Source organism: Gordionus sp. m RMFG-2023, chromosome 3 (assembly GCF_954871325.1).
Source record: "Gordionus sp. m RMFG-2023 chromosome 3, tfGorSpeb1-WG-v2, whole genome shotgun sequence".
NCBI lineage: Eukaryota > Metazoa > Nematomorpha > Gordioida > Chordodea > Parachordodidae > Gordionus > Gordionus sp. m RMFG-2023.
This window is the reverse complement of record NC_088777.1, coordinates 24,810,109-24,825,817: the sequence shown is the minus strand read 5'-3', so window position 1 is coordinate 24,825,817 and position 15,709 is coordinate 24,810,109. Positions and strand designations below refer to the sequence as shown.

General features: G+C 28.8%; 1 protein-coding gene and 1 long non-coding RNA gene across 12 annotated transcripts in view; one reads left to right on the top strand and one right to left on the bottom strand.

Annotated features, from left to right (window-relative positions):
* Positions 1–11,602, bottom strand: part of LOC135925664 (uncharacterized) — an 85,316-nt gene extending 73,714 nt beyond the window's left edge. For 7 of the 11 annotated variants that reach the window (XR_010571704.1, XM_065461083.1, XM_065461088.1 and 4 more), the window contains exons 1-5: positions 11,456–11,602; positions 11,307–11,412; positions 11,171–11,265; positions 5,856–5,934; positions 5,684–5,813 (exon numbers count right to left, since the gene is read on the bottom strand). Coding sequence is in view for 6 of the 11 variants with exons in the window: in XM_065461083.1 (XP_065317155.1) it covers positions 5,684–5,813; positions 5,856–5,934; positions 11,171–11,265; positions 11,307–11,412; positions 11,456–11,577 (532 nt within the window). In the remaining 5 variants the exon portion in view is untranslated. Of the gene's footprint in view, positions 1–5,683; positions 5,814–5,855; positions 5,935–11,170; positions 11,266–11,306; positions 11,413–11,455 lie in introns of those variants that run through there. The other 4 variants (XM_065461089.1, XM_065461091.1, XM_065461090.1 and 1 more) reach the window with 3 other exon arrangements.
* A 1,353-nt stretch (positions 11,603–12,955) lies between these two features.
* LOC135926368 (uncharacterized) lies at positions 12,956–14,990 on the top strand. Its single transcript, XR_010571847.1, has 3 exons — positions 12,956–13,063; positions 13,234–13,331; positions 13,372–14,990. It is a non-coding gene; the product is annotated as an uncharacterized LOC135926368 (long non-coding RNA).
* The last annotated feature ends 719 nt before the right edge of the window (positions 14,991–15,709 follow it).

The following is a 15,709-nucleotide window of genomic DNA, read 5'->3' as shown; positions in this document are numbered from 1 at the left end:
ACCTAGTATAGAAGTTAAACAAGAATTAGTTTTCTATAAAATGAGAAATCGAACACCAGAATTTTTGATTAATATATAGAGATAGAAGAGAATAATTTATCAAAAGATATAAATTTAATAGAGGTAACTCCAGTCGAAATCAGCAAACAATAATTAAGAATAAAGTAGAACCGGAGATTGTTGAAAGTAATTTCTGCCATGAAATAAATAATATTTTCAGTACAAGGATGCTTTTAAATAAGAATTAGGCGCTCTAAAAAATGTTGAGGTAGATATAAGATTATTGGAAAACTACCAGGCTAAATTTTGTGGCTTAAGAAGATTACCGTTTTCTTGGATATAGGAAATAGAAAAGGAACTAGACAAATGGCTAAAAGAAGGAATAATAAGACTAATAGCTGATCGCGTCTAGGCGACACCGTTGGCCACAATAAGAAAACCAAATAATTAGCTTGAGATTATGCATAGACTATAGGGTATCTTTCCCGAGGATAATAACAGTGAAGTATCCTTTACCAATAATAGAGCAATTATTGGCAATTTAAAAGGAGCGACATTTTTTTCAAAAATAGATTTTTCTAATACTTATTTACAAATTAAGGTGAATGAGAAAGCAAGTAAGATATGCGATTACGACGCATAGAGGTTTATTAACATTCTTCAGGTTGCCTTTTTGGTTAAAAGTATCAGCCTCGATATTTCAAGGAACCATGGCTGCTATGTTTCGAGGATTAAGTGGAATCATGTATTTAGATGACGTTTTGATATCCGGTAGAGAACAGGAGAATAATAAGAGATTAATTAAAGTATTCGATAAAATATTAGAAAATGGTTTGAAAGTTAATATAAGATCATTGTTTTTGGAGGAAAGGAAATAATATACTTACATATAAAAAACTGAAATGAAATTTCTCCAATTTCAAAGAATATTGATAAGATTATGAGCATGAGAGCACGAATAATAAAACAGAATTAGCGTTTTTAGAAGCTACCAATTATTATCACCGTTTCATACAGAATTATGTATAAGTTATTGAAGAAAAATATAAAATTTGAATGGGGAGTAAAATATGTTTCGAAATATTAAAGATAAAGTTGTAGAAAACCCTATTCTGAATTGTTTTAATGAGACATTAGATGTTATATTAGCAGTGGATGCGTCTGAAGACATAGGAGCTTTGTTACAAATGGTTAATAATATTAAGAAACCAATTTTATTTTTATTCAGACAATTTAATAGTACTAAAAATTACTCGAAAATAGAAAAGGAAGTTTTAGCAGACAAGTTTGGTTTGACTTAGTGTATAATATTTATCCAGAAGGTTTTTGCTATATACGGATCATTTGGTACGAAAAAATACTTTAATTCAAATAAATACGCCAACAAGATAATATTTTAAATAAAAAGTTTGTTGAATATGATTATGAACTTTAAAGTTTTTCTGGTTCTGATATATGTGGAAAAATTATATTACTTTTAAATATATATAAATTATTCTGTATATTATTACATTAAAGTCATTGATATTAATCTACTAAATTATAATAATATATTATTGATGCATTTAAAAAATATATCAAAACACTTTTATTAACATTAGCAACACTTCCCATAACTACTTGCACCAATGAGCGGTCATTTTCGACATTAACTCGACCTAAAAGTTATTTAAGGGCAACCTCTGGCCAGGCGAGAACCAATGGATTGGCTCTTCTGATAGAGATTTTAATCCTACCCCAAATGAGGTTATAGAGGAAATGGCTAAAGGGCCACTAAAAATTAAGTTAAATATCTAAAATATAAAGTTTTTTAACATAGTATTTATAGTTTTTTTTTAATCAAAAGAAATCGAAATATTTTTCAAATAAGCACTTATTATTATAAATTTATTTAGTTTACATAAAATTATATTTTGTTATTTATAAATTATTTTACAATAGTTTATATAAAATTTATGTATTGTTATATAGTATATAAATTTTTTTAACATTTATTTTAATATATATAACATTTATAATATTTTAATCTATAATTTAAATGTGTTATATAATACTACTAATTATAAAATATATCATTTATAATTATAGCAATTTATATCATTTATAATTAAAGCAATTTATATCATTTATACTCAGCAATTTATATGTGTAATACTAATAGTTATAAAGTATAATTTATAATTAAGGCAATATAATATTTATAATTAAAGCAATTATCCCAAAAATCCAACATGCCTTCAGCTCTGCCCCACTTTTCTTATTCCCAGAAATTCTCACCTAAATAGAATCAACAAAGACTCTTTAGAAGGCATCCTCAATATAAAATTCAGCCCTAATTATTGGATGCAGGCCTCCTTACCTTCGAAATTTGGGGGCCTTGGCCTAAGATCACCCGCGTCACTCAGCCTTGCTGCCTTTTTAGCCTCAGAATCAAGCTGCCGCTTAATTATTCTACCACTTAAAAATAATCCCACAGACCCCCACCTTCCCCACGCCCTAAAATTCTGGAAAGAGAATTCCCACTCCGCTCCAATCCCCACATCACGAAAGCAACATGACTGGGATCTTCCCTTAATACGCCACTCCGTTGAATATCTAATATCGAGTGCTGCTTCTAAGGGATCCCCATCAATTCTTTCAAATTTATTATCTCCCATTCCAGTTGATGAATCCTTAACTGTTGATCATCTCTCTCTCCCACAACTGCAAGTTCCACAACTTTTGCCTTCCCTATCGAGCTATGAATGGTTAGAAACTTTGCCCAGCTCAAACTTAGAACTCCTCTTAACAACGAAGAATTACGCAGAGCAATAGGTCTTTGTCTTGGTTGTAAAATACTGGCTAACTCCGCATGTACATTATGTTCCCAACCCGTTGATTGTTTCGGACATCATCCTCGTCATTGTCGATTCTCTAAAGGTAGACATTCTCGACACAGTGCAGTTAACAGCACCATGCTCTACACTCAGCTCAAATTACCGCAACCCTTGAACCCTGTGGCCTCTCAACTGAGAATAGTATACGGCCAGATGGGCTGACCTTAATACCTTGGAGTAATGGAACTCCATTAGCATGGGATTATACTTGCATCGACCGATTTGCTCCCTCGTTTAGTAACAACTCATTCGTGCTAGTGGAAAACTCTAAAATTAATAAATACACTTCCCTAACCAATTGCAATCTCATACCAATTGTATCCGACACAACCGGTTTTTTTGGCAATCATGCCCTAACCTTCTTCAAATCCCTTGGTAAAAAAAATCGCGCCATCACTGGTGACCCACAGGAAGGCTTCTATCTTAGACAGCGTGTAATATGCAGATCTAACTGTATTGCCATCCACGGCTCCCTTTTTTGACCTCCTCCCACCCAACATACAATTTATTATACTAATTTTATTTAATACAGTTTTTATATAGATTTTATTTTACATATAATATTTATATTTTAAATAATCGCTTTTTATATGTAAATTGATTTCTATAAAGGTATAATAAATTGAAAGGTATATCTATAAAAGTTATGTCGAAATGTGTTATTTTAATTAAAATTAGTGTTGTTAATAGCTCAAGTTGAGCCGATATGGCTAACTCAATATATTAGACAGAAAATTATGCAAGCCTGAAAATTTGCTCATGGATGATACAAAGGTTTAGACATTATTCGTTAAATCTTTATGCTTGAGCAATATTTTTTTGGCTAAAATATTGAGTTTATTTATAAAAATCGGCTCAAATCGAGCCGTTTAACAACACTAATTAAAATGATGAATAATTCTAGAATTTTTAAGGTCTGGGGGGCGAAGCCCCCTAAGATTTTATATGTATGGATCCCCTCTAAGGAAAATTTTTAGCTATGCCACTGCCGTTGGTAGATTTGTAAAAAACATTAAAGAATTGATGATTTCCCCGAGATTACAAAAATGGTTGATATTGGTTGGTAATTTCGATTTTGAAATAAGATTCAGAGCTGATAAACAAAATTGTTAACCAGATATATTATCGAGACTGTTTACTAAAGAAATGGAAAACAAAAATAAATATCCCATAATTAATAGTTTAAAATATATTAATGAAGAAGATGAATTAAATATTTATAAGAGCTTTAAAGGTTGATACAAGAGAAAAGCCTATAATGATAGAACTGGTAGATAAAGTATCTAAGTAAAATGAAGAATTAAAACTAATTTGAAAGGTGATATAGAATGGGAAAGCTAAGGCAAATCGTTCAAAAACATTAAAAGTGAATTAAACATAGAAGACAATTGTGTAATGAGAGGATATCGTTTAGTTATACCTGATTTATTAAGAAAGAATATTTTAGCAACTGTGCATACCGGAGTTCAAGGCATAGAAAAAATGAAGAATAAAGCACGAGTATATATTTGCTGGCCCATCTGAATAGCGAGATAGAAGAAGTAGCTAAGAGTTGTGATACATGTAACATGTGTGCTAATGTACCAGCAAGAAACAAAGAAGATAAATGGCCAGAGATGAACATTCCATGTGAAAGAATACACCTAGATTTTTTAGAATATGGGAAGAAAATAATTATCATGGTAGATGCAGGTTCAAAATGGATATATTGTCAGGATTTATCAACAAGAGTAGATTTGGATAAGATAAAAGATTTTGTAGGTAAATATGAATTAAGAAGACGTTAGTATCAGATGGAGATCCAACTTTTAAAGGCAGAGCATTTGGCAAATTTTGTGATTTATTTTCGCCACCACATTAGCCAAAAGGGTAAAAGAATTTCATAGAGATGAGAGATGGAAATAAGGATAAGGAATAGATATATATATCAATGTCAATTCTTTTTGTAGATGTCGTCATATTTTAGATTAGGTAACAAAATAATTAAGATAGAGATCAGAGAAATAGATGGTTCTTAAGAATCTAGAAAGTGGGTGAATGCTGCCAGGGAAGAAGCATGGGGAAATGATCCAAGACAAGAGAGAAACAGGGCAACGGAGAAAGGTAGCTTGTTGGGGATGTAGAGGTAATCATTTAATGAAAATTTGTCCAGCATCGATATTGACGGTCAATAATAATTCATTATTAGAAATACAAGATGAAGAGGGCCAGGCCAAGGTGAATCCAGGTTACATAACCGGACAGGAGGAAGGGTCAACTTAAGGAAGGGGGTTTCATGATTAACTATTTTTTGGAGATTCAAATTATGTGGTTAAATAATTTGTTTTATTCAAATATTAAATAAATAGTTCAATTTTTGGTATATTCCGAATTGAAGTTATGAATATAGTTTTTGTTATTATGTAAATAATTCGCCTTATAATGTTTTGTATTTTATTAAGTATTATTTTTGTTAAGTTACATACGAGAAAAAACGTTGTTTTTATATTATTGCTATGCAAAATTTTGTAAATAGAAATAGTTTATAAAGAAAAACAAAATTATAAATTCAATTCTTTTTTTTTTATTATAAATTAAATAAAGTTTTAGTCTATATTAATTGTTGCTTAAAATTAAAGTAATTCACTCGATCCTGTACCAAGACTCTGAAAATATATAATAGTTTTAATAAATAAATCACAACGTTAAAAAACTTATTAAAATGAAGGTTGGTTCAAAATGGTGATATTTTATATCGTTGAGCAGTATATATTAGTATAAGTCTATTATTATATCATGATATAATCCCTAATAAAATAATTATTTACCAATGTATTTTATTTTCATCAAAGGTGGCAAACCCTCGAGTAGCAATCTGCAATGAATTGAAATATGTAAGCGGTTGAACAATAACTGTTTTTCAGTTTGAGATAAGTGTGTTTTGTTTAATACCCTTTTCTAATTGGCAATGATGTAATAGTAACAATATTATAAATTAACTTTAATACATAATGGCAGAAATGGATAAGTACCATTCACAATAACATTAGTAGCTTCTCGCATCAGATACTTTGGCAATCTTAGCAAAAAAAAATTTCATATTATAATATTGACATTAACCCTTATATATACCATTTAATATATATTTAAAAAATAAAAATTGATTAAATTTATAAAATATGGTTGTTTGTTATTCAGTAAACAAAATTTTATATACAGTGTTGTGATGATTTAATGAAACATGTTGACGATTAAATTAAAACCCATCCTTATAAAAATATTTTGTTTGCAAAAATAATTAAAAAACACAATGAGGAATAAAAGAATTTTAAATAATGCTTTGTCTATATTAGGGCTGTGCCGATCCACATATTTTTTACCGATCCAATATTTTCCGATATTGCTTCAAAAGCTATCCAATATTTATACTGATTTTTAATCACCCCCGTTTGAAACAAATGTAATTAAGAAATCAATATTTTTTATGCAAAAAATCGAATTTTGAATTAAATTTTTATATTTCTACAATTAAGACTATAATAAAAAATTTATATTTAATAATATATCCATTTTATGTTGGTATGAATTACAAAATTGTAATATATAATATATAAAATTATAATATATTAGATTTTTTAATAAATATGAGAGCCTCCAAATTTTCTGGGAATAAGCTTCCACGATATGGACTATCTATATCTCCTGCCGTACTGAAGGCAGACTCAGATGATTCCGCAGATAACGCATTTTGCAAAATTATCTTTGTCTTTTGTAAAATATTTTTATAATTCAGATACCATATTTAAAATTCTTTTATTTAAAGTATAAATAAAAAAATTGGCGTTATTTAAAAAGATTGTTTTTCATATGCTTGAGGCATGTGATTATTTTTTGTTCTGTTATAGGTTGTACAAGGTTTTGACATTGGGAGTGTTCGTCTAGATGTAGTATGTGGGGATTAAAGTTGAGAAGCTCCTGAAAATATTCCATATATTCATTATTTCTTTTTCCTTTATTATCAATTTCCCATCTTAATTTTTGATTACTTTCGAAGCTTCGTTTATATCCCTAGAATTCTTTTCTCTGTGTTTGGCTAATCTGTATATTTTGTTTTGCCCCTCTTTAATATGTAGTTCTTCATACATGTCATCGTATGCCATAGCTTTGGCCCTAGCCACCGCCTTTGTAGCTATTCTCTTGGATTTTTTGTAATTTGTCTTGACATCTGGATTTTTGGATTTGTAACATTTTTTATATAGGGCTTTTTTCTCGTGTATAGTGGTTTGTACCTCTTCATTCCACCACCATAGTTCTTTGTATGATTTGTTGCCTCCCTTTGTCAAGTATAGTGTCGATTTTGCAATGTATATTAATCTGGATGAAAGGTCTGTCCATATTTTCACTGACTTGTGAGGAATCTATTGTTTCAATGTTTGCATTGATTGCAAATGCATCTGTCATTGTTTTTAATTTACCCCATTTGATGCATGGTTCAAGTTTTATCTTATTTTGAGTGGATTTATTTGAGATGTGTAAATCCATGACTAGTAGCTTGTGTTGTGCGGCGATATCTTCTCCTGGGATGACTTTGCAGTCTATTACATCTTTTAATCTTCTGCGAGAGATTAGCATGTAATCTATCTGTGTTTTCCTTGTACCACTTTCATATAGTAGGCGTTGGTTAAGGCAAGGGCTTATGCAAATTTAAGTACATGATCTCCTTCATCATTCTCCATATCCAAAACCACCATGATTCCTTTTGTAGCTGTCTCTTGTTTTTCCCACACGTGCATTCAAGTCTCCACCTATTATCACTAGGTCTTCCTTAGGGATTTCATTAGAGCTTCATCAAGGATAGCTCTAAAGTCATTTTTCTCTTCTTCCTTGCAACTCGTTTTAGGTGCATATACTGAAAGGATGTGTAGTAATGATTGACCAATACAGAGTTTTATCTTCATTAGTCTATAGGGAGATCCTGCTGACTTCTACTACTAAGGAGGTTAGATCTTGACTGAGGATGATGCCGACACCGTTCCTATTGCTATATAGTACAATTTATACCCGTCTCCAATCATTAAAGTCTTCTGACCTTTCCATTTCGTCTCTTGTATGCACGCTATATCAACTTTTCTCTTGTTCAACATTGATGCCAATTCTCTCGTCTTACCTTTAAGTGTACCAATATTCAAACTTGCTAACCTTGTCTTCTTTGCTTTGACCTTTATTTTACTTTTCGTAGGATGGAGGTCTACATCCTGCGCGTCGCTTGGAGGGAACGCCCTAGCTTTCTTATTCATATTTTCATTTGTGTCCTTCATTTTTGTTTATTGGACAAGTATCTTTAGCATCCAGCTGTACAAGCCTATCGGTGACCGGGGTGTCATCTCTAGCTCCGAAATTCATCTTACCATATGTCTTTACACATCAGTCATCGAAGAAAATCCCGAATATTTTTACGTTCCTTACCAGGATCGAACCTGGGACCTTCGGTTTCCAAGCCTACATTATAACGCACTAGGCCACCCCGGCGATTTAAATTATAGATGTTGTACCAATAAAATGTTTATTAAAAATTAAAACCATTGGTATCTTCAGAATACAAAATTAGATATGATATCGGATCGGTAATCGGCCGATATCAATTTAATAACGGGAATCTCGGATTGGATAGACCTCCAAAAAGTGGTATCGGTACACCCCTAATCTCGGTTAAGCAGAGTTGTTAATGTATCTAGATACAAGTATCTTGATACTGTATCTAGATATAAAATGCGGTATCTGTATCTGTATTTAGATAGATTTTTAATTAATGTACCTGTATCTGTATCTAGATATTATTTACGTGTTTTAGATAATTTTTAAGATACATTTTTGATATATTTTTATTTAACGCTTTTTTATATTATAAATAAAAATACTTAAATACAAAATTTATTTTATTTCATATGAGCGTATAATTTAAATATATATATATTAAAAAAATATTAAGACTACTATAAAAACTTATACATATATAAAATATTAAAACTTATATATAAAATATATATATTCATTAAATATTATGTGTGAGTTTATCAATAAACCAGACAAATTTTGATATTACAATGCAACTCAAGGAATCTGCCATTTTAATTTTCGATGGAATTGGTTAATTTTATTTTATTATACTAATTTTTAAAATTTATTTTAGATTAATATTAATAGTGTTGAAGAGGAAGAGGAATAAGTAATAATCAATGAAGCATCAACAAGTTCAGACATTGTTTTATGGCCAATTTATAGAGCATATTAATATCTCAAAATAAAGAAAACAGTTTTCTGATAGTAAAATGTTTGCCATATCTATAAAATAATACGAAAATTTTAGTATCATTATCTCAACTTGCAATATTGTAAAACATTTAAGGGTATAGATACTAAATAGATGTTTACCATTGTAATTTTAAATTTTAAGAGAAAAAATCAGACACTGTTAATGAAAAAAACAATACAATGAATAGTTGATGAATTATCGAGGTCTTCAATTGATTGCAAACAAATAATCTGTGAAAAAAACAAAATTTAATATCCGATTTTTTGATTGTTAATAATGATTTCAATTTTGATACTCAACAATTTAAATTTTTTCGAAAATGAATGTCGAGATTTTATTTTTAAAGAATATCCTGATATTGTTATTGATAAAATATAACATCACAATCCCATCAAGCACCCTGGTAGAAAGACTTTTTAGTGTAGCTAAAAATGTCTTTACAGATAAACGAGGATGCCTTAATGACCAAAAAATATTTTATTACTGAAATCTAATAATTACTTCATATATTTTATTATCATATTAAAATCTAAAAATCATTATTTTACTTATATTTTAATAAATGTGACATCTAGTCAATAAAGTTATAGCTCATTTCATACATTTTCACAATAGAATCATAATTTAGGTTTATGCAAAGCTTATATAAGAGTATTAAAAAAGTATCTGTATCTAGATACATTAAAAATAGTATCTGTATCAAGATAACCTTTTAGACAATGTATCTGTATCTAGATCTAGATAACTTTTTAGACGATGTATCTGTATCTAGCTCCATTTAAAAAGTATCTTTTAACAACTCTGATATTAAGTATGGTTAGGCTGCATTCAAAGTGGAGACAGATCCATTTTTACATCTGTTCCGTCAAAAGTCAATCTCATTAAAAATGATATATATATTGATTTACATTTAAAAAAAATTATAAGTAATGTTATAACACTATATAATTTGCCGAATCAAAAAGTCAAAATGTTTTGACTTCAAAATTTGTCGGATACATTTTAAGACGGAAGTTATCGGAACCGACGCACTTTGACCATATATACCATTTTTAATGAAATTGAATTTTGACAGAACGGATGTAAACGAATCTGTCTCCACTTGAATGCAGCCTTAGTCAGTAGTCTATTATTGATATTAAGAGGTACTTTTGAGATAGGTTTTTATTCTCTTCATTTTTAGACATTTTTTATTCTCTAATATTTTATTATTTGTATTTGAATATTAAAAAAATTATCACCCCATTCCCACAGAAAACTCCTGGCTAATCGCAATGGGCAATTTAGGCAAAGTGCACCCAAGCCAATATTAATCTCAGGTGGACTAATAAAATTTTACAAAAAGTCAGAGAATTATGAGAACCTATCTAATTTATTATGTACATATTGTCTGACCAGTTTGAATTTTTTTTAGGGAAGAATTGCCCAGCCCATTAAATATTTTGCCTGGCCCAAACCTTAACCCTTTCACGCCCAGCGAGATCATTTGTCATCAAAATTTTTAATCATTAATTTTCATATTTAAAGAAACTAATGGTTAGTACTTAGAGATATTAATTTATAAAACAATATTTATTATTTTGTATTTTATCCTTAACCTGTCAAAATCATTATTTCATTATATCAAAATGTCAAAATCATTATTTTATTATATCAAAGTACAAGTATTTTTTGTTCATGGGAAATATTTCGGGCGCAAAAGGGTTAAGACAGGCCAGGTTTTATAGTCCTTAATTATTATCAATTTTTTTCTTAATTATTCTTAAAAAAATTATTCAGAATAGTTAAATGACCTGATTACATATGAATATTAATTAAAATCTTTTTAATAGATTAGATATTGATCAAAAATTAATTTTATATTAAAATAAAATATAGCAAAGGTATTTTATTTTAATAAATTTTAATTAAAAGTAGAAATTTATGCATATTATATTAATTCATTTAAATATTAATATTTATTTGATCAAATATTAAATTTCAAATAATTTAATAAAATTACCTGGCTTGTGTTAAAGTGTTTCTTGATAAATTGGCCAAAAAATCTGCTGTATCAATAAATATAGAGTTTTGGTTATCAAGGAATGAAATTATTTTCTACAAAAAATACATTATAGTATATTTTAAAATAATGTTACATCACATTTATCAAAATTTATTTGGTGTTTAATCCATCTGATAATTCCTAATAATCTAATGAGGTGCTTTCTGGTTTTATCAGAAAACATGATTATCTCCTTTTTTCTAAAAATATATTAATATAATATTAAACAGATTCAAAATCAACCTTTCAAAATCTATTTTTCGAGGCAATATTTCCGAAAGTATCATTATGTCGTGATATGTTCTTTGCACAGAAAAATCCAGCAGCATAACAAAAGAAATGGAAGGTTTTTCATAGGAACCCATTTTTGAACCCTGATGTAAGAAAAAAAAATTTAATGATAAACCAATGATAATGAACGTCGTAGGATAACATATAGCAATTTATTAAATAATTAACAAATATGGTTTTATTTGCAAATTTGTAAATATTCTTTTATATATAGTATGTAAAATGAAAATATATCCTTCACAATTATCCAATTAAATCTATATGTTCAATTCCAATTTATATTCTAGTATTGTTAATTAGTTCTTTGTAGTGTTGTTAATTTGCTTAGTCTTAAATTTTACACCCAATTTGGTGCTCAGGCCTACTCTGAGGATGAACTCGGAGCACAGACCCGGGGTCCAGACCTGGAGTTCAGACCCGTGGTTTTTACTCTGGGTCCATGAATAATCTTATTCCAAATAATTCAAATAAAAATTCTAGTATAGAAATAGTAAAATACAATGGCATTTTCTGGGTTTAAATAATAAAGCCCTGCAAGCAACTCAATAGAGTTAAAAAAAGTTTTTAACAGGACCACCTAGGAAGTGTTTTTATTTGCTTGGTCGTAAAATTTACGACCCTTTTATGTGTTCAGGCCGTCCCGGGGTTCAGACCCTTGGTTCAGACCCACCTATGGATTACACCTGAGGCTAGGAGAAATGAAAAGTAAGAAAAAATAAATCTTTAATCTTAAATTAAATCTTATACATTCAAAATTAATAAAGCTTTTAATCTCATTTTCTTACCATTTAAATATTTGTTTTAATTTGGTGTATTTTGATTAAAATATCGGCCCGAACCCGAATTTTTCTTAAAAAAAATATACCGGCACGGCCAGAATCTATTTAAATATAATTAATTTTTAATTTACTTTCCTTTAACTATGTATATTTTTTTTATAAACAAATCCCCCACATATTTTCCGATTAAAATGAAGTGAAAGTGAAACGAGTAATATTATTTTTTTTTTATTAAATATACAATAAAAGGGGTAAAAAAATAAAATTTTATTTTAGTACATATTTTAATTATATATGGACAAAAAATAAAGATTAATGTCATCCATGTTTAAATTATAAAAAGAAATTATGTTGTAAATTTATAATTTGTGATGAAAAATGGCAAAGTCCCATCATGATGCGTTTTTTTATATTTTTGAAGTTGTTTATTAATTATTATTTTTTTAGTTATTTACTTAGATAATTTTTTTAAGAAAATAATAATTTAAAAATCCCTCTATTGCACCTTGTAAACCTGAGGCAACGTCTTAAATATTTTGCTATAAATATTGTTATAATTGATTTTACGATCTAACGCGCATTGTATTTTCTAAGTAACATATATATTTTATAATAAAGACGTCAATCATGAACATAACATTATTTTTCTATCAAATATTATACATTTATTTTTCGCTTTTTATAAAATGGCTACCTTGAAAATTTAAATTTATTTATCGTATTTTGATTCGTTATAAATCATTTAAATTCTAGTGGAATTCTATAAATATTTTTAAATCTAGTAAAAATAATATCATTTTATATAATTATTATATTTTTATAAATTTTAACATAACAATACATTTTTTATTTCTGATAATATAATATGTTAACTGAGGTTAACATTGCCCATTTAGACGATTTTTGTTATAATAAAATATTTATTGAAAATATTTTCAAATAAATTTATAGCTCAATGACTAGTGATATAAATTATAGAATACCGGTAGATAGTGAGGATTCTCAATTGAGTGATTCGTCTGATGAAGAATATTTACCATGTGATACTGGTAAATTTAGTATTTCTTATGCTATAATAAATATTTTTAGGGGCAATTGAATCAGATTATTCGGATATTGAAAGCAATGACTCTGACTCAAGCCATCCTGATGATGGATTGTCAGGACGACGAAATATATGGAAATCCTCTTTAACTAATGTCCCACGAGTAGCCCCAGATTGGAAAGGCAGTTTACCCTTCGCCAATAAAGTTAAAAATCCGATATACTACTTCAAATTTTTACTGGGAAATATACTTCCTACAATAGTTCAATCTATATTCTATTCAAAAAGATATAAGCAGACCCCTTAATTTATTGTTAGATGAATTAGAACAATTCATAGGTATTTTGTTCTATATGATTATAAATCTACCAAGAGCTCGTTTATATTGGACGGCTAATACTAGAATCGCTAATGTAGCTAACATTATGTCAGTAAAAAGGTGGGAGTTCATAAAATCCTGTTTTCACATAAATGACAACACGAAAGCATGTCCTTTTGGGACTGAAGGGTATGATGCTCTTCATAAAATACGACCTATGCTGACGATCACAACAAATATTTTAAAAGATATTACACTAGGAGAAAATCTATGCGTCGATGAGCAAGTTGTTCCTTTCAAGGGACAAAGTAAGATGAAACAATACAACCCCCAAAAGCCTAAAAAGTGGGGTTTTAAATTCTTTTTATTATGTGGAAATGATGGTATTGTTTATAATTATGAAATGTATATGGGGAAGATTCTCCAAGCCGAAGGTATGCCAGATATAGGAGCTTGTGGGAATTCAGTTCTGCGCATGGTTGTCGCAGTTCCATTGAATCAAAATTATAAGTTATACTTTGACAATTGGTTCTCTAGCATAAACTTACTGGTTATATTAGCGCAAAGGGGAATACAATGTGTATCAACGGTTAGGGCAAATCGCCTCAAAAATTGTGTTTTGCCGACAGATCAAGAGATCAAAAAAAACAGTGATCAATGGAGTAGAATTATCTGTAATCAAATGGTTTAACAATCGTTCAGTTTATCTAACGAGCAGCTTTATAGGGGCCCACCCGATATCTGACGTGAAACGATTCGATAGAAAAAAAAGGAAAGCATTAATGTAAAATGTCCAGCCATTGTTAAAAATTATAATAAAAACATGGGTGGAGTGGATCTTATAGATTCCCTACTAGCATTATATAGAATTCATATCAGGTCCCGAAAATGGTATCACCGAGTAGCCTTTCATATATTTGACATGATGCTTGTTAATTCATGGCTATTGTACCGGAGAGATTGTAACCTGTTACAAATTCCCAGGAAAGAGCAGGAGTCGCTCCTAACTTTTAAAATATCAGTTGCAGAAGTATTGTGCAAAGGAAATAAAAGCATTAATTCAGTAACGGGTAATAAACGAATATCGGTGCAATCGGAATATATAAAAAAGTGTAAAAAAGGTACAGCACAATGTTTACCAAATTTGGAAATTCGGAAAGACCAATTTGCACATTGGCCTAAGTATAATGACCAAAAGGTCAGGTGCAAATTACCAGGATGTAAGGGGATTACAAAAGTAGCTTGCGACAAATGCGGGGTATCATTATGTTTTACTCCAGCAAATAATTGTTTTACTATATTTCATAAAAACTGATTTTTTTGCATTTGTATATCATTTTTATACATTATATAATTTACAAGATTAAAATAAAAATATTTTAACCTTATATGTGCGTTGTGTATAATAGTTAACATACTCCAAAAAAACTTAGAAATATTTAAAAAATTTGGGAAAAAATATCGTTTCCTTCTTTAGATATATATAGAGAGTAAAAAAAAATGAGTATTATAAATATTTCGCTTTAATTGATATAGAGGGCAATAGAGTAAGTTTTTTTATATTTTTGAAGTTGTTTATTAATTATTATTTTTTAATTTTTAAGAAAATTTTAAAATTAAAATTAAGTAAATTTTTTTATATTTTTGAAGTTAAGTTTATTCAATTTTTTTAGTTATTTACTTAGATAATTTTTTTAAGAAAATAATAATTTCAAAATTAAAATTAAGTATGTTTTTTTATATTTTTGAAGTTGTTTATTAATTATTATTTTTTAGTTAATTACTTAGATAAATTTTTTTAAGAAAATAATAATTTTAAAATTAAAATTAAGTAAATTTTTGAAGTTAAGTTTATTATTTTATAAAAAGTTTAAATTGAAGATTTTATAAGGGCCGTGAAGTTGGCCCCTCACTTTTAGATTTTTAATAGTTTATCAGTTAGACTAATTTGTACCCGATTTGTACCGTTTTCAGTTCGATTTTTACCATCACCGCTTTTAAGATATTCAAAGAACAAATTGGGGTAGGGCAACTTAACGACAGCCACCCCCCCCCCCCTCAAC